At 47.1% G+C, this 19,220-nt stretch overlaps 1 protein-coding gene across 1 annotated transcript in view; it reads left to right on the forward strand.

Moving 5' to 3' along the window:
- The window catches only part of Mecr (mitochondrial trans-2-enoyl-CoA reductase), a 27,966-nt gene extending 10,684 nt beyond the window's left edge, over positions 1 to 17,282 (forward strand). The window contains exons 2-10 of the mRNA XM_013033039.1: positions 2,121 to 2,218; positions 2,664 to 2,795; positions 7,739 to 7,882; positions 8,796 to 8,898; positions 10,547 to 10,649; positions 11,843 to 11,916; positions 14,724 to 14,784; positions 14,961 to 15,033; positions 16,972 to 17,282. Of these exons, the coding sequence (XP_012888493.1) occupies positions 2,121 to 2,218; positions 2,664 to 2,795; positions 7,739 to 7,882; positions 8,796 to 8,898; positions 10,547 to 10,649; positions 11,843 to 11,916; positions 14,724 to 14,784; positions 14,961 to 15,033; positions 16,972 to 17,129 (946 nt within the window). The 3' untranslated portion in view covers positions 17,130 to 17,282. The remainder of the gene's footprint in view (positions 1 to 2,120; positions 2,219 to 2,663; positions 2,796 to 7,738; positions 7,883 to 8,795; positions 8,899 to 10,546; positions 10,650 to 11,842; positions 11,917 to 14,723; positions 14,785 to 14,960; positions 15,034 to 16,971) is intronic.
- Positions 17,283 to 19,220: the final 1,938 nt, after the last annotated feature.

The raw sequence follows: 19,220 nt of genomic DNA on the forward strand, positions 1-19,220 counted from the left end.
TTTTGGCCAGTCCTAGGGCTTGAACTCAGGGCCTGAGCACTGTCGTGGGGCTTTTTTTGCTCAAGGCTAGCACTCTACCACTTGAGCCACAGCGCCACTTGTGGCTTTTTCTGTTTATGTGGTACTGTGGAATCGAACCCAGGGCTTCATGCATGCAAGGCAAGCACTCTACCACTAAGCCTCTTCCTTTGTTTTTTTTTGTTTTTTTGGGGGGGTCCGGTGGTGGGCCCTGAACTCTGGGCCTGGGTGCTGTCCCTCAGCTCTTCAGCTCAAGGCTAGCGCTCTACCACTTGGAGCCACAGCGCCACTTCCGGCTTTTTTCATTTTGCTTATGTGGTGCTGAGGAATCGAACCCAGGGCCTCATGCATGCAAGGCAAGCACTCTACCACTGAGCCACCTTCCCAGCCCTCTTCCTTTGTTTTAAAAAGCCCTTTATTTCTGCCCCTGGCTATACCCTCCTTCCTAGTAGAGAGTTTTCTGGTTTTGTTTCTTGCTGCTGTTTCTCAGTCCATGGTGAGACATAGCCTATCTTTTTGTGGGATTCCCAAAGTAGACTCCATGTTGGCGATCGCGGTTTCCTAGACTCATTTCAGGATTCTGATGTTGAGCAGCATCAATCAGAGTACTGGCTTTGTAATTATATAAACCTGCCACTTATGGGTCACCTGAGCAGCCTCGTTCTAACCTCAGGCAAGGAGAGAAGTTACCTCATAAATTACGTCATGGACTTAAAGCCCTTAGCACAGGACCTGGTGTGTAAGAAACACCTAAGTACCTGCCTCCATTATCACTATCCGTACAAAACATTTCTGGAGAATCACACTGTACCCCATGATCAAGCCTTAAGCCTAATTAAGAGGTGGGATCTCTTTCAGGAAGGAAGTGGATTGCCTTAATTTAGTGTGATGATACTGTGATCCCATGCACACAAATTCTTAATTGGGAGTTTTATGTGGCTTTGGTAAAAAAAAAAAATTTTAAAGATACTACTTACTAAATACATTTGGGCAGAGAAGCATTGCCGACCTAAAGTGTGGAGTATAGAGAAAAAGGAGTCACAGGGCCTGACTGTCTAGTAACTATGCAGTCTGGCTAGCAAATTTCCCTTGGTTTTTTTAGACAAGTCTCACTGTGTAGCCCAGTCTGGCTTCAAATTTTCTATCCTTTTGCCTTAGCTTCCTGAGTACTGGTATTGTAATGTACCATGCCTGGCCAGAAAAAGAAAAGGAAGGGAGGGAGGGAGGGAAATAACTTTTTTTAAATAATGAAAGTAGCATGGACCTTGTGACTAGGCCTCCCTCAGAAGCTTTTGCTGGGAATATACATTAAGCAGAGCAAGCAATGCTGGTCCCATTATGTCCCATCATGAACAAACGACTGAACAAAGACTTGAAGTGAGAGAAGCTGAGGGAAGCCACCAAGTACAAACCCCCATTCCCACCCCATTGTACAATGGGGAGGTAGAGAATAGAAAAGAAACTTGCCCCTGATGCCCCAGCCATCCCATTGTGGAAATTTTCTTCTAAGGTCCCTCACTCTATCTAGCATCCTTTCAAACAGACCAGGATCCCACCCAGAAGGGACATCATTCTGCAGCATTAATGAAAGTCACCAGGAAGTTCTTCCTAGATGCAGAAACCATTCTCCCTACTGTCTTCCCTCCACACCTTCTACCACTAAGAGCAATATCCTCTGTCACACATCTGTTAGTCCTGACAAAACAACAAACAAGTGGAAGACTATAGTGCTGGTCCACAGATTCCCTAGTTTGAGTGTTTAGAAGAACTTCTTGCAGCACCCTTAGCTGGAGATGCTGGTTGTATGCATCAGAGATAGGTCCTGAGAATATGTATTGATGGGTTCATTTACATGATTCTTAGAGCCAAGAAAGTTTGGAGAAAGCCAGAGTCAAGCCAGGCTACCAAAGGCTTTTGCCTTTAGTGATCCATTTGCTACACTGTGCTGTTCTTATAGCACAGAATTCTCCCAGAAGAACCGAATTCTGGGCACACATGACATCTCAGACATGTTGACCTACTTTAGGAAATGATTTCAGTGGAAGACACCCAGCCTCGCCTGGCTGACATTAACGTCTGTCTCTCTTTTGCTTTGTGCTTAGACTGAAGAACCTGGAACTGGCTGCGGTGAAAGGATCAGACGTCCACGTGAGGATGCTGGCAGCCCCTATCAATCCATCTGACATAAATATGATCCAAGGTAACCTTGGTTTCGGGAGCTTATGTTAATTGGCTTTTTCAATCTGCTGCCACCTCATTTCTGTCCCTTCTCAGGTGTGGTGGGTGTGACATCCCTGTGATTAGCTGAAGCTGTTCACCAGAGGAGCCAACTGCAGTGTTCTCCTTCTGACCTCTCTCCTCAGGACCCCCAGGCTTTGTGAGAGGCAGAAAGAGTGCAGTGGAGAGTAAAGTGAGCCCCAGGAAACTGCTGGGACATGACTAGGCTCCTTCCTGGGATTTTTTTCCTCCTAAGTCTGAGCAGTGTTAAAGAGGATTAGCCCCCTAGTCAGGAAACTGAGGCTACAGCTTGGTTAGGTAGACACCCTGTTAAAACCCAGGTGGGCTCAGGTCTGACTGACTCCAAAGTCTGTGTCCTATCACTGCCCAGGCCTGACTAGATGACCATCTGTGCTCTTCTCCCTCAGGGAACTACGGCTTCCTTCCCAAGCTGCCTGCTGTCGGAGGGAACGAAGGCATCGGGAAGGTGGTAGCCGTGGGCAGCAGTGTAACTGGGTTGCACCCAGGAGACTGGGTGATCCCAGCAAATGCTGGTTTGGGTGAGTTTCCCCAGGTGTGAACAGCCTTTTCATTCATTCAGATGCTGTTTTGCTCACTCTGGAGACTCCTACTCATTGGCTTAGTGTAACTAAGCAATGTGGATGCATTAGTAAGTTCGTAGAGATGGGAACTGAGTGAGGAGTGCAGAATTCTATTTCTTTTGCTCTGGAAGAATCACTGCTCAGGGGAGCTGTGATTCTCTGAATCTCTAAACCCTTGTTCTAAAGTTCATGGAGAATACAAATCATGTAGGCCCTACCCTCCAGGAGCTTCCATTCTAATTGAAGAAGTCTGTAAACCCATAACCTTAATAAAGGGAATGGTCTAAGTACACAGGAAGTAGAGGTGACTCTATGTGCATGTGTGTATAAGAAAGTACTAGAGAGTTAGCAATGTGGCTCAGTGGTAGAGTGCTTGCATAGCATGCATGAAGCCCTGAGTTTGATTCCTCAGTACCACATGAGCAGAAAAAGCCAGAAGTGGTACTGTGGCTCAAATGGTAGAGTGCTAGCCTTGAGCAGTAGAAGCTCAGGGACAGGGCCCAGGCCTTGAGTTCAAGCCCCAGGATTGGCAAAAAAAAAAAGGAAAAATAAGTACTAGAACAAGAGAGAGGCAAAGACAGTCCTAGAGAGGGGTCAGAAAAAACATTGTGGAGGATGTTTCATTAGAACAGGTCTTTGATGGATTGGTTTTATTAGGTAGAGATGAGCCAAAACTCATCTCATGCAGAGGATTTAAAATGAGCCCATACAAAGGTGAGTTTGGGAAATGGTGGAAAACCAGTGTGTCTCCAGAAGAAGATTTGTATGTGGAGAGGGTTGCAAGAAAGAGAAGGTTAAAAAGATGAAGAGGGGCTGGGTGCCAGTGGCTCACACCTGTAATCCTAGGTACTCAAGAAGCTAAAGTCCAGAGGATTACAATTCAAAGCTAGTCTATTCGAAGCTAGCTTTTCCAAATGGAAAGTTCCACAAGACTCCATCCCAAAAACCACTAAAAAAAAAAAAAAAAAGCAAAAAGTCAGGTTGGAGGTATTGGTAAAGCACTAGCTGAGCAAGCAGATACAAAGCGCTGAGTTCAAACTCCAGTAACACCAAAAAAAAAAAAAAAGGAAATCAAAAGGTGAAAGCAGCCACAGACAGGGCAAGGCCTTCCTTACAGAGCCACACTAAGGAATATGGCACTGTTCTAAGCACTTCACACATATGAACTCAGTCATTCCCCCAACATGAGGTAAATACTTTATTCTCCACATTTCACAGATGAGATAAATGTCAGGGATTATGTAATGTGCCTGAAGTCACCAGTCATAAAAGAGCAGTGCCAAGATTGAAATCTATCTGATATGTAGCATTCATAGATGACCACCTGCAGCTTGAGGTTTGCATCACCCTGAGAACAAACAAATAAGCACACTCCACATGACCATCTGCTGTCTCTCCCCTTGCCCAGCCATGAAGCAGTCACCTGGGACACTGGCTGGACCACTCCAGTTATCCTGGTTGAGTCATTGTTCACTTCTGTGGTACAGAGGGTGGGGCCTTGTGGTAGACAGCTCAGAGGTTAGGAAAGAACACCTCTAGAGAGAGAAAGGTACTAGACAGGGAAACGGCTGTGACAGATGTTTACAAGCTCTTCTCTGAGTTCAGGGAAGATGCCAAGAATAGCTCCACCCTCTCCCACACCCACCTGGCACTGAGAGAGCCCAGCCATCTGAACACTTAAGAGAGGTATAGGACTTCTGAAATACTGCTAAGCCCTAAAAATCCATGTCAAAGGTTGAATTTCCATTGCTGTGCCAGAAGGGGACATAGAAAGCACCCTTATTTCCTACACTAGGTGTTTGGCACTTAGTACCATAAGTGTCTCTGAGATAAAAGGGCATAATGTGTATGAAAATTTGACTACCAGGCTAAATGAAAATGCTTAGGTACCTCCTAGATTCCAGAAAATCCTTTACTTTACCAACTCTGACTTTCTCAGCTACAGAACTACTCTAGGATTGGCAGGACCTTTGATGAGTGTTCCTGCATCCCTGCCCTACCTTCCCACCTCCACTCCCCTCCCCAGACCCTGAGGCCCACATTGTCTCCCTCCTCATGAAGCATGGTTTTTTTATTGCCTGGGCCACTCTCTGCTTCCCACAGCTGGGCCACATGATTACAGATGCTGTTAGAATCTCAGCAGCTGGCTAGTTCATGGGCAGCCAAAAGCTTTAGAAGCTGGTTCACAAGTCCCTACGATATCCCAGACACCAAGCACTGGACTAACAAGACTCAGAGCAGTTTCTCCAAGGTGACATAGAGAGAACACAGTGGAGAAAAGGATTGTCTGATTCCGAGGCCCATATTCTCTTTGTCTTCCTCAAGCAGCCTCCTGCCTGTGAAAGGAGCCTCCCCTGTCACCCATCCTCACCAGATCCTGTCGATTCTGCTTCATCCCCACTGCCAGTAGTCAAGTTCAAACCCCTAGAAGGCTATCACCTTAGAACTCATCCCCTGCCCACTATCTCTCCCATACTACCCTCTCTCCTAGTCTTTCCCCCCAGCAACCTAGAGATCGTAAAGATGTCAGAGCTCCTTGATCCCCGTCAAGGCTTGTCAGAGATTTCCCCTTCTAAATAAATCTACTGCTCACTATGGCCCTGAGCTCTGTGTTCTCAGACAGTAGGCTGTTACCCATAAGCAACATCAATCTAAACACTAGAAAATAGTTTTTTTTTCCCTTTTTACTAAAATTGAGCAGAATGGAATAAAAAATAGCAGAGTATGGCATATGCAGTACATTAGTCACTTTCTGTGGCTGTGACAGAATCAGCTTTAGAAAGAGGAAATTTGTTGTGGCTCACAGTCCTGAAGGCTCCAGTCCATGACTGGTTGGTCTGGGCATATTACTTTGTGCCTATAGCAACCCAGGACATCAAAGTAAGAGCACGTGTCAGAGGAGGCCTGCTGGCTTACGGTAGCTGGGAAGTAAAGAGTAAGAAGAGGGCCTGGGTCCCAATTATCACCTTCAGGAAAACCCCTTAATTGGGGGACATTTAAGATCCAAACTTTAGCACATAATAAAGATAAATATTGCTCCATAGCACTTAGACTTCTGTTATGTACGTCTACTTAAATACGTTTGTAAGACTCATGGTTACCCTGGCTCATGATCAGGAACATCCACCTGACATTCCTCTAGCCTGTGCCCCATCATCAGTCCCATCAGCTCTGTCCCTCCAGTGGCTCTTCCATCTCTCCTCCAGTGTGGGCTCTTCAGTATTATGCTTATACTCAAGAGTGGTTATAGCATCTCCATCTTGTATCTCTTTACCTGTCATCTCCTCAGAAAAGACACCCTTGATTCCCACCTAAAGTAACGCCACTGCTACTGTCTCTATAATTCTAAGATCTACTTGTTTGTTTCTGGCCTGTTTTACCATACTAGAGTAGCAGTAAGGGATATAACAGCACAGAACTCGTTACTTGGGACAAGGAGGCAACAGAAGACCATAGCTGTTTAAAAAAAAAAAAAAAGCAATATTGGTATAGCTCAGTGGTAGAGTGCCTGCCTATAATGTACCAGATTCTAGGGTCAAACCCCAGCACCACAAAAATAAAAAGAAACTAGTGGCGCTGGTAGCTCATGCCTGTAATCCTTACTACTAAGGAGGCTGAGATCTGAGAATCATACTTCAAAGCCAGCTTGGGTAGGAAAGTCTGTATGACTCTTCTTATCTCCAGTTTACCTGAAAAAGTCAAAAGTGGAGCTCTGGTTCAAGTGGTAGAGTGCTAGCACAAAAAAGCTTAGTGATATGCCCAAGCTCAGAGTTCAAACCTAGGACCAACAAAAATAAATAAAATGAAATTTTAAAAAGAGAGGGGCTAGGAAGGTGGCTCAGTGGTATAGTGCTTTCCTTGCATGCATGAGGCCCTGGATTAGATTCCTCAGCACCACATAAGCAGAAAAAGCCAGAAGTGGCGCTGTGGCTCAAGTGGTAGAGCACTACCCTTGAGCTAAAGAGCTGAGGGACAGTGCCCAGGCCCAGAGTTCAGGCCCCGCGAATGGCAAAAAAAAACTTAAAAAATAAAATAAAAGAGAGGAAGGAGGGGCTGGGAAGGTGGCTCAGTGGTAGAGCACTTGCCTTGCATGCTTGAGGCCCTGGGTTTGATTCCTTAGCACCACATAAGCAAAAAGAAAAAAGATGGAAGTGGTGCTGTGGCTCAAGTGGTAGAGCGCTAGCCTTGAGCTGAAGAGCTGAGGGACAGCGCCCAGGCCCAGAGTTCAAGCCCCATGACCGGACCAAAAAAAAAAAAAGAGAGGAAGGAAAGGAAGCACAAACAAGTGAAGGTCTATGTCCAGAGCCTGGTGCAGGTAGCACATGCTTCAGCTCTGCTCACATGGCCAGGAAGCTATGGGCAGGTCATTCCATCAATCTCCATGTCAGATAAGGGGGTGACAGATGGGGGGTATTGAAACTCAGTAAGGGTCTTCTTGGTACTGAAATTCTGCATTGCTTTGGTTTGGAACTAGAATGTGGGCTGGAATAACAATCATTTCTTTCCAGTGGCACAGGATTTGTTCATATCCTCTTATCTCCTTTCATTTGTATACAGCCAGCTACAGGGGAGGTCAGTTTTGAGTGTCAAATCTGTTGGCTTCCACCTTGACATTTGTTTTCTGTAATCTCCCAAGTCAGCCCTTGAGGAAGCTATGGAAGGTGGAGAAGGGGCTTCTCAGAGGCCAGCAGTTAGTGGTCCTCAGCCCCTGCACTGTGACACACACAGACACAGGACACTCACACACAGACACACACACACAGACACACGCCCCACCCCAACCCCACCTTGGAACATTACCTGAAGTTGGCTGTCCTAGCTGCTCATGTACCCAGGAAGGACGCCCAGGGTTGGGTGTGCAGAAGATGCCTCCTCACTGCTCTGCCTGTCCTCTGACTCAGGAACCTGGAGGACAGAGGCCGTCTTCAGTGAGGAAGCGCTGATCCAAGTTCCCAATGACATCTCTCTTCAGAGTGCTGCTACCCTGGGTGTCAACCCTTGCACGGCCTACAGGATGTTGATGGACTTCGAGCAGCTACAGCCAGGTAGGGGCTTGGGGGAGTGGGTATGGGGGTAGCTGGCCAAGGACTCCCCAGCAGGTGTGACTCAATTCTGGTTCTGCAATTATGGGAACTTGCTGAGGAAGACTCTAGGAGGACAACAGCCTCTAACCTAGGTGAGTGTGTTGTTGCTTTTACTGAGAAAAGTGTCTAGGTTCCTAGAAAATGTGCTGAAGTCTCACTAGGAGCAGGCTCTGGGAAACTGCTAAAAGGTCACATTCTCTAGAGCTTGGGATGGAATGCTGTCACCCAGCAAAAATGCATTGAGCTGTGCTAAGCTCTGGGGACACAAAGCCAGACAAGATAGACGCCATCCCTGTGTTTTCAAAATGCTGAACTTTGTTTTAGGGATTCTGCCCACCATTTATACAGCAATTTCTGTTCACATAGTGCTTTCACACGCATAATCCCCATGGACACACATGGAGTATGTCACGTCTTCAAAACACTGAGGTTGAGGTCCAGCCCCAGCCAGGCAAACTTAAGGCTGGACCCAGTCTTAACTTTCTCTCACCAAGTGAATTCAAGTTCCACTTGGAAGATGGAGAAGAGCTCTGAGGACTGATGGATCATTGCAGCATTACACTTAGTACAGGACCTGGCCTAAAGTGCTGTGGTATAGTGACCATGAGCTGCTTTTAGTAGTCTTTGGAGGGTTTTTTTGTTTGTTTTTAATCAATGGGGAAAGAGGCCCCAAAAGTTTGGCTGTTTAAATAAAATCATGCAGTAAGTAAACAGCAAAGCTAGGCATTTTCTTGGTGCTCCACTGAAAAGCTCTACTGCCAGGTCCCAGGCTCCTTTTGATCCTGAGGCCTCCATCTCTTGCCCTATGCTAGGAATCCTGTCTGGAAGTCAGGTCTACAAGGGGGCCTGACTTTTTCTCTTCCTGGTTCCACAGGGGATTCTGTCATTCAGAATGCATCCAACAGTGGAGTGGGGCAAGCAGTCATCCAGATCGCTGCAGCCCTGGGCCTAAGGACAATCAACGTCGTCCGAGACAGGTGTGTGGGGAGGACTAATTCCAAGGCCAGGACTTGTGCCTTTCCACCTCATGATCCTGTAGGTGCCCACATCTCCACCAGATGGCACTTTTGCACAAACAAACGGCCTACTTTATGGATAGTTAAAGTTGGATGCTAAAGCAGATGAGTCAACCCCCACAAATGAAGTTAAGGTGACCTTTGACTGTATCTCTAAGATGTATAGACAGCAAGGAGGAGATGGAGACTACTCGTACTAAACAGCCAAGAGTGGTGAAGACTTGACTTAGGATGTATTTTCAAAACCACAGTTGACATTTAGGAAAGATTTGAGTTGCCGTGTACTTGGCTAACACCTGTAATCCTAGGTACTCAGGAGTTTGAGATCTGACTATCATAGTTTGAAGCCAGCCTGGGCAGGAAAATCCTTAAGACTCTATCTGGAATTAATCACACACACATACACATACACACACATACACACATGCATGCACATGCGCGCACGCACACACACACACACATGCACACACACACACACACACACACACACACACACAGTTGGAAATGAAGTTGTGGTTCAAGCAATAGAGTGCTAGGTATGAGCAAAAAGCTCAGAGATAGTATCCAGGCCCTGAGTTCAATTCCTAGAATTGGCACTAAAAGATAAAAGAAAAAAGAAAGGTTTTAATCCTGGGCTATTCCTCCTGTGAACTGTCTAGCCAGAGTTCCCTGTCCCCTTAGGTTTTATACTAAACTCAGCTGTGAAGGAGATGGGGCAGGTTTGTCATCTCTCTTACAGATGAGGAAGCTGAAGTTTCAGAGAGAAAGCAGCATGCTCAGGAAGACACGCAAGTCAGTAACAGATTATTTCTATTGTTTACCCAGTTCATTTAACCCTCTTCATTCCAACAATATGGCCATGTCTTATCATGGAAGTCCAGTCTTAGGAGAATTAATACTTACTTCAATTCCTGGCTCCTCAGTGACACTAGCAAAAATTATTGTTTGTCTTGGACAGAGAAGCAGGGTACCACCCATTCCTGGGCTAGTTTATGTTTACACAATACTCTGAAGAGCCCCTTGAAAAGAGGAAACTAAGTTTGTCATTTCAGTAGAAAAAACCCGGAAGTGGGTTGGCTTCTCCTGGGTACACATGGTTTCTAGCATCCATGAGCTGGCAGAAGCTACAGAAATCTCCCAACCTGGCTGGGTGCCAGTGACTCATGTCTGTAATCTTAGCTGCTCTTGAGGCTGAAACCTGAGGATTGCTATATGAAGCCAGCCAGGGAAGGAAAATCTGTAACTCCTCTCTCCAATTAACCACCAAAAAGCTGGAAATGGAGCTGTGGACCAAGTGGCAGAGTACCAGCCTTGAACAAAAAAAAACCTAAGGGACATGGATTCAAGTCCCAGTACATACACAGACGCATACACATCTCTCAGTCTTGCTCTGTCTAGTTGGAATGGCCAGTGAGGAAATGAAGCCAAGAGCTGTTGGGATGTGACTAATTTATATGACTGGCCCCTGCTCCAGATCTGGCTAGACCCCAATCCCAGTTTCCCAAAACAAAGTATGGCTTCTTCCTGCTGTGGGAGAAGGGCCCTGAAGCCTTGTGGCAAGAAAGCCAGCAGGTATGACCAGAGACCTTGGATTGTGTTTGGTTTCCAGACCTGACATCCAGAAGCTGATGGACAGACTAAAAGACCTGGGGGCCGAGCACATCATCACAGAGGAGGAACTAAGGAAGCCTGAAACAAAAAACTTCTTCAAGGTACCAGGAAGAGGACATTCCTCTAATGGCAGGCCCTTCTCCCCACAGAAAGCTGACTTAGGTAGAAAAGCTGGAGACTAGTCCCTTGCTCCTGTGTGAAAACCACCTTTGCCTTTTCTTAGAAGAATAAAGCCCATGCCTCCCAACCAGGGGACAGTGTGTGTGAACTGCCCGGATGCATGAGGGAGGCAGGAGAAACAAAGTTCAGGAAACACTGTATGACCTGCAGTCTTAACATCTACAGTTTCAACCCCTTCAAGGGATATGTGTCTTAGAACTGAGAGAGGGCCTGAGGAAACAGGCATAGAGAAGGAAGAGAAAGAAACTACATTCCTTCTGTCTCTCACTTTTCCTCCCAACCCTAGAAAAGTTCAACAAAGTAGTTGTCAGCAGTTTTGTTTTTGTGCTAGTATCAGAGCTTGATCTTAGGGCTTTGCACTCTTGCTTGACTTTCTTCCTCACAGCTGGTACTCTACCACTTCAGCTACGTCTTCTGCCCACATTTTGCTAGTTAACTGAAGACAGCATCTCAGACTTTTCTTCCCAGGCTAGTTTCAAACCATAATCCTCTGTTTCAGCCTCTTGAGTATCTAGGACTGTAGGCTCGAGTCACTGGCGCCCAGTTTTGCCACCAGTTTTATAGATGAAGAAACCCAGACTTAGGACCAAATAGTTACAAATGATATGTTAAGACTGGCCCCAGACAGATATCCCTTCCAGAACATTCACCCACAGCAGGCCCAGGGAGTAAGCAAACTCTGAGTCTCTTTGAATTAGACCATCTGGAAAAACCAAACCCACACTATCAGGAGTGTTTGGAGAACTTTTATGAAGGTTGAGGTTAGACATTAAACAGAGGAGCATTCAGGAAGCTGAGGTCCCTTGAAATTGAATGTAGATGCTTCTTGTCTTTTCCTTCCCAGAAGAAATAAATTTTGAGCCAATTCCAGAAATGGATGATAGGACAAAATTGTTAAAAGGCCTGAGCAAATTCAAAGCAAATTCAAAGGCATGAACACATTCCACTTCCTTCACTCCTTCCTTCTGACAACCTGTGGGTCAGGGCAATACTGTTTGTTGCAGTCGTCAGGTCCTCCCCTCTCTCTCGCTCCCTTCCCCCCTAATCTCCCATCCTGCCCTACCCTCCCCCAGCAGCATGACAACTTCCTCACTGCAGGGTCCTTATTTTCCAGGACATACCCCCTCCACGGCTTGCTCTCAACTGTGTTGGTGGAAAAAGCTCCACAGAACTGCTGCGCCACCTAGCGTAAGTTCCTCAGGCTGCAAGTCCAATTTTCACAATCCCTCCAGATCGCTACCAAGGAAGACTGTCAACTGACCAACAGACCAGGTCCAGTGTCAACATGAGCCAGCATAGAGAAGGAAATTAAGTCTTCTATGGAGACTTCAGTTTTACCAGGGACCGCAGAATTAGAACTTATAACCTAGGGCCCTTTTAAAGGTCACTGAGCTGAGCACCAGTAGCTCGGCATTATAATCCTAGCTACTCAGGAGGTTGAGATCTCAGGATTGAGGTTCAAAGCCATCCCAGGCAGAAAAGACTGAAGTTTTTATCTCCAATAAAGCACTCAGAAAACCGGAAGTGGCCTGTGGCTCAAGTGGTAGAGTGCCAGCCTTGAGCTGAAGAGCTGAGGGGGTGCCCAGGCCCAGAATTAAAGCCCCATGACTGACAAAAAAAAAGTCACAGAGGGCTGGGAAGGTGGCTCAGTGGTAGAGCGCTTGCCTTGAATGCATGAGGCCCTGGGTTCGATTCCTCAGCACCACATAAGCAAGAAAAAAAAGCCGGAAGTGGCGCTGTGGCTCAAGTGGTAGAGTGCTAGCCTTGAGCTGAAGAGCTGAGGGACAGCGCCCAGGCCCAGAGTTCAGGCCCCATGACCGGACCAAAAAAAAAAAGTCACAGAGCCTGAATTTGGTAGCTTTACCAGTTTTTTTTTAAAGTTGCCTTTTAAAACACACATTATGCCTATTAAAAAAAAACATTTGGGAGGGGATATATAAATACAAGAGGAAGGGTGAACATATAACTTATTGCCCCTCTCCATAGCCAAGGAGAAGAAACTCTGTTGCTGAGGTTAGCTGTGCACATTCTATTCTTCCCACTAATGTAGATTTCTCCAGCTGTAGGGCAAAGTGCCTGAAAAGACTCTGCCCAACTCGTATAGGTCCTCCCAGGTGAATCAGGTAAGGGATATGGAGAGCACTCATTAGCTCTCAAGTGCTGAGATTGCTTCACTGAGGGCAGGAAGAGAAACCACCCAGCCAAAGAACTGCATTGCAGTTGACTCACAGTGCCATACTCTCCCACCACCCGTAGGCCATGGCTGCAAATCCACATTCCTTCTATTTTTTTTTTCTCCTATTTTGTGTTGAGGGTGTAACCCAGCATGCTAAGCACATATTCTACCACTGTGCTACACCCAACCCCCATCTCCATTTTATACTTAAAGAATAAGCAGCTCAGAGAGGGTAATCATCTTGTGCAAGGCTTAGTAGGCAGGACAGCCAGGCTTGCCCCGGAAGGTTTCATCCCAACCAGCCTCTGAACTCCTATTATGTAGTTTACAGTCTTCCATCTATTGTCCCAAATATGCCTCCAGTCATCTTGAGCAACAAACTCCAGAGAGGGGAACAAAGACTCCTCCCTCATTAGGACTGTGTGTGTGTGTGTGTATGTGTGTGTGTGTACACATACAGGTGCATATACATGTGTACACACTTAATTTTTTTCACTCAAGGCTGGTGTTCTAACATTTGAGCCATACCTCCACTTCTGGCTTTTCAGTGGTTAGTTGGAGATAAGAGTGTCACAGATGCTGGGCGTCATTGGCTCACACCTGTAATCCTAGCTACCCAGGAGGCTGAGATCTGAGAATTACAATTCAAAGCTAGCCTGGGCAGGAAACTCGTGAGACTCTTATCTCCAATAAACCACTCTGAAAAACCAGAAGTAGCTCTGTGGCTCAAGTGGTAGAGAGGCTCGCCTTAAGCTGAAGAGCTGAGGAATAGTGCCCAGGCCCAGAGTTCAAGCCCCACGACCGACCAAAAAAAAAAAACAAAAAAAAAAAGAGTTTCAGACCTTCCTGCCTGGGCTGCTTTGAACCATGATCATTAGACCTCAATTTCCTGGGTAGCTAGGATTACACACAGGCATGAGCCAACAGTGTCTGGTTTCATTAGCTTTTTATTTTTTTATTTTTGGACAGTTGTGGGGCTTGAACTCAGGGCCTGGGCACACTGTTCTACCACTTTGAGCCACAGCGCCACTTCCTTACTTAGCTTTTAAAATTACATTATCCTCACTTCTGCTTGAGACAGCAAGTACTAGAGGGAACATATCCTGCAATGCAAGGACAATCATTGTCCCCTACATTGTCCTATCATGACTGCAGAATTATTTCATGGTACTGACAGTCAGGATGAGCATGAGAGGTGAAGTGACAATGTCTGGGCCATTTTCAGTATATTGCCCAAAGTCACATTCCTATAAGCAGTGTGGAGCAAGCTGAACCTGGCTTTGGACTCATCTCCAGCACTTAGTCCTTAGCCCTGGCTAAGCTTCCTGGTCTTCTGGGGAGTATGGCAGGCTTTAATTGTTTTGTTTTGCTTTGCTGTATTGAAACAGGGTCTCACAATATATCTAAGCTAGCCTGAAACTCCATAGGTAGCCCAGACTAGCTTCAAACTCATGATTCTCCAACCTCAGCCTCCAATGCTGGGATTACAAGTGTTGTATACCACTATAACTGGTATGTATGTATGTGGTTTTTATGTTGCTAGAGAACAAATCCAGGACCTTACACATGCTAGGCAAGCATTCTACTCAATTAGATTCCCATTCCTGTGTATTGTTTTCTTTAAAATAACTTCTTGCCTCCTAATTCTAGGTCAGGCCTAGAAATCTGCATTTTAATCCTTCCTGGGGATTCTGGGAAAGAGCTTTAGGAATTAGGGTTGAAAAAAATCAGTGTTGTGGTGGGTTTCCCCAGGGGTACTACTGATCATGTCAGTTTCTTTCTGCCTGCACGTACTCTTTGTTCCCTTTGGACTGTGCAGGCCCGGAGGAACCATGGTGACCTATGGAGGGATGGCCAAACAGCCTGTCACAGCCTCTGTGGTAAGCTAGGGGGAAACATGCCTGCAGACCAGGGTCCAGAGGCCCCCACAGCCTCTTCCCTGCCTCTGCAGGTGTCTACACTCAGGCTTAACCCCCAAGTCTGGAGGGATTCTGTGCCCTTAAGTAGTACCTGAAGTTCTCACCCTCATCCCAGCATGTCCCCCCTGTGTCCACAGAGCATGCTCATTTTTAAGGATCTCAAACTTCGAGGCTTCTGGTTGTCCCAATGGAAGAAGAACCACGGTCCAGGTAAGTAGATGATGATCTGATGCCTAAGATCATAGAGAGCAGTGTCTACCATGACTTCAGAAGCCACCAGCTTCTCTGAGCCCCACAGCGTTGAATGGATGCCAGCCCCAAAACAGGATAAAGGAAAACAGCCTCCAGCCACAGCTGTAGTCAGCAGCTAGAGTAACTCGAAGTATCAAATAAGTAGCAGGACATGGGTGGCTCACACTTGTAATCTTAACTACTCAGGAGTCTGAGATCTGAGGATCATGGTTCATAGGCACCATAGGCAGACAAATCCACAAGATTCTTATCTCTAGGTAATCAGCAAAAAAGCCAGAAATAGCCTCACTGGTGGCTCACACATGTAATCCTAGCTACTCAGGAGGCTAAGATCTGAGGATTGTGGTTCAAAGCCAGCCCAAGCAGGAACCTCCGTGAGATTCTTTGTTTTGTTTTTGTTCCCTCCCCCTCTCCCATCATGAGGCCTGAACTCTGTGCCTGAGCACTGTCCCTCAGCTATTCAGCTCAAGGTTAGCACTCTACCACTTGAGCCACAGCGCTACTTCCCACTTTTTCTGCTTATGTGGTGCTGAGGAATCGAACCCAGGACCTCATACATGCAAGGCAAGCACTCTACCACTCTGAGCCACCTTCCCAGCCCCTCCGTGAGATTCTTATCTCCAATAAACCACTCAGAAAACTGTAAGTAGCTCTGTGGCTCAAGTGGTAGAGTGCTAGCCTTGAGCTGAAAAGCTGAGGGACAGCGCCCAGGCCCAGAGTTCAAGCTCCATGAGCGACAAAAAAGCCAGAAGTGGAGGTATGGCTCAAGTGGTAGAACACCAATCAGTAGCAAAAAAAGGCAATCGAGAGCCCAAGATCTTGAATTCAGGCCCCAGTACCAGCATGCATGAACGCGCATGTGCACGCGCGCACGCACACACACACACACATGGCACTGCCCTTATCAGGCCCCAGTACCAGCATGCATGAACGCCTGTGTACCATGCATGTGTGCGCGCACGCACACACACACACATACACACCACTGCCCTTATCCTAACGGCCCCAGTACCAGCATGCATGAATGCCCGAGTGCCATGCGTGTGCCTGCGCACGCACACACACACACACAAACACACACCACTGCCCTTATCCTAAAGGCCCCAGTACCAGCATGCATGAACGCCCTGTGCGCACACGCACACACACACACACTGCCCTTATCCTAAAGGGCTGACAGTAGGAAAGACTACCAAGTAAAGAAAGCAGGCTGGGCATGGTGACTCACACACACCTGGAATCCCAACATTCAAACAGCTGAGGCAGGAGAATTACAAGTTCCAGATCAACTTTTAACTACAGGCCTACACAAGGAAATACCATTCCCAAAAAAGGGCTAGGCACAGTGATTCACACCTTTAATCCCAGCTATTTGGGAGGCAAAAATTTGGAAATTGGGGTTCCAGGCCAGCCCAGACAAAAAGCAAGACCCCCATTTTTGCCAGCAAGCTATTTTTATTTTTTGTTTTGTTTTTTGGTCTGTCATGGGGCTTGAACTCTGGGCCTGGGCACTGTCCCCAAGCTCTTCAGCTCAAGGTATTGCTCTACCTCTTGAACCACAGCATCACTTCCAATTTTCTGGTGGTTTATTGGAGATAAGAATCTCACGGACTTTCCTGCCCTGCTGGCTTTGAACCTCAATCCTCAGATCTCAGCCTCCTGAGTAGCTAGGATTACAGGCGTGAGCCACCGGCACTCAGCCCTATTACTTGTTTTTGAGCTAGCGTCTCTTTAGTTTTTCCCAGGCTGGCCTTGAACTTGAGATCTTCTAGCCTTTGCCTCTTTAAGTGACTGGGCAGTGCCACCATGCCCAGCTCTTGAGGCTTTACTGGCATTCAGCACCAGCTCCTGCCCACAGCCCTATCGTCCTGTCTGACATCCTCCCATCTCTCACAGATGAGTTCAAGAAGTTGATCCTTACTCTATGCAACCTCATCCACAAAGGTCAGCTCACAGCTCCAGCCTGCTCTGAAGTCCCTCTGCAGGACTACCAGCGGGCTCTGGGAGCCTCAATGGAGCCTTTCGTGTCTTCAAAGCAGATTCTCATCATGTGATCATCCTAGAGGAGCTGGAGGGAGGTGGGAGTGGAAGCAGACCAGTGGGGCTAGCTTTGGGTCTCTCCTTCAGGCCCAGCCTTCTCAGCCAGGAGGATGGAGTGACCAGCCTCACTGTTGTTAATAAAGCCTGGACTTTTAAGAACAAAGACTATAAATCATCTCTGCAGACATGGTCCTGTGCAGCGGCCACCTCACAGCACTAAGAAGCCCCTGCACTGCTCTTCCCTCACCTGCTCCCCAGTGGGCATCTCCTCACTCCCTGAAAGCAGTCTGGGTGTATGCTGGCAAGTGCAAAAGCCAGTGAGCTGCAATGTCTGCTCCTAGGCTGTATAAGCCTGCAGAGAAGAGTTTCATAGAAAGGTTAGACTTGTTTCTTGGTAGCCTGTGGCTCTGCTCAAGCCTGTGGGACCAGCTACAAGGAAGAAGTGCCAGAGTGAGGTCAGCAAGGCCCAAGGAAATGAGGACGGTGGTCTCAGGTGGCTGGCCCAGCCCTGGCACCTCCATTCTAACTGGAGAAATACGGTTACTCAACCAGAGTAACCAGAGGCAGTATTTCCCCTGGGGACATTTTTGGCTGTCCCAACTTTGGAATGGGTTGTAAGAAGCCAGTGGTGCTTGTAAACATCTTGCAGAGAAGACTACGGGTGCAACTCAGTGGTAGAGTATTTGACTACCTTGTGTAAGGCCCTGGGCTGTGCCAGAAACCAAGCCTACAGTGCCTAAGCCAGCTCCCACAACAGAGTCATTGGATTAAAAGCGTTCATAGTGGTGGTGGTGGTGCTGCTGCTGCTGCTGCTGCTGCTGCTGAGAAAACCTGATATACAATCCCCGGTGGAGTAGACAGATGGACCCTGAGAAATGAGCATCATTCAGAAGAGCTGCCTTAGTTGACTTTGATACTTAGTTGACTTTGCATCATGATCCACTTGATCAAAGCAGAATACAACCTTGGTGATGTCTTCCTTGTTACCTGGCCCCTTGTACACATACACATTTCATACATGGAACATTCATTGAGTGCCTACTGTGCCCCTAAAGCTAGGGGTGCTCATGTTGTATAGCCTAGTACAAGAGACAGTATTAAATGTGAGGCCACAGAAAGACCGGGGACCCCAACTCAGCCTGAGGCAATTAGGGAGAATTCCTGGAGGCAATTTTGTCGAAGCAGGCAAATGTATATACCATGCAAAGGCCACAGCTTGTGGGAGTTTGGAGTCTGAAAAGATTCTGGCCCTTGGGAGAAAAGCATGTTATATAGGCTGACTGGGAGGGGGTGAGAACAGAGGTGGGAGCAGTGGCAGGAGGAAAATGCCAAAGGGCCTTGTAGTCAGGACTGATGCTGAAGTCCTGAGGGATTTTGAGCAGCAGGGTAGTAATGGAAAATCTGGATGGGAGGTTTAATTTCATGCAAGTGTGTATACATGCCCCAAGAGCTGGGAGCTTCTTTTAACCTCTGGAGAAAAAACTCAGCTTGAGCCTGTGACCAGGCTCTCAGAATCAACCCCACTCCCCCCTTTTTCATTTCCCAATCTGTCCTGTACGTTCTGGGACAAGCAATTTGTATAGGATTCAAATGTGGGCAAGTGAGAAGGCCGCAGGGGAGGGGAGGCTGCATGGAGGCTAAAGGAGTGAAAGTTAGGTGAGGGTCTTAGGGGTTAGGGGACTGACAGGCCCGAGGCCAAGAGGAGGCTGGCAGGAAGCATTCCTGACACCAAGCTTAATGTTGCAAAAGACAGTGATGGGAATTTGGCCCTGCCTTTGGGGGTCTGGAGGTATGACATTTGGGCTGGTCTTGAAAGGATAACTGCAATTCACCCAAGGAAGGAAGACAAGCATTTCATACTCAGAGACCAGGTAAGCAAAATTACAGAGGCAAGGCTTTTAGGTGGGAACTTGGTAGGCTGGACTCCACTGGATTTCTCTACCTTCCTTCCAAGTAACAAGGTTGACCCATAGTGTCAGCAGAAGTGTTAGGTGTGGGTTTCTTAGGAAGCTCTTTAAAATGTACATACTGTGCATCTTGTATCTCTCTCCCCTTCCAATTTCCTCTCAGCAAGAATAAAAATATGATTCCTGGGGTATACACTA

This window comes from Dipodomys ordii, unplaced genomic scaffold (genome assembly GCF_000151885.1).
Source record: "Dipodomys ordii isolate 6190 unplaced genomic scaffold, Dord_2.0 Scaffold6, whole genome shotgun sequence".
Taxonomy (NCBI): domain Eukaryota; kingdom Metazoa; phylum Chordata; class Mammalia; order Rodentia; family Heteromyidae; genus Dipodomys; species Dipodomys ordii.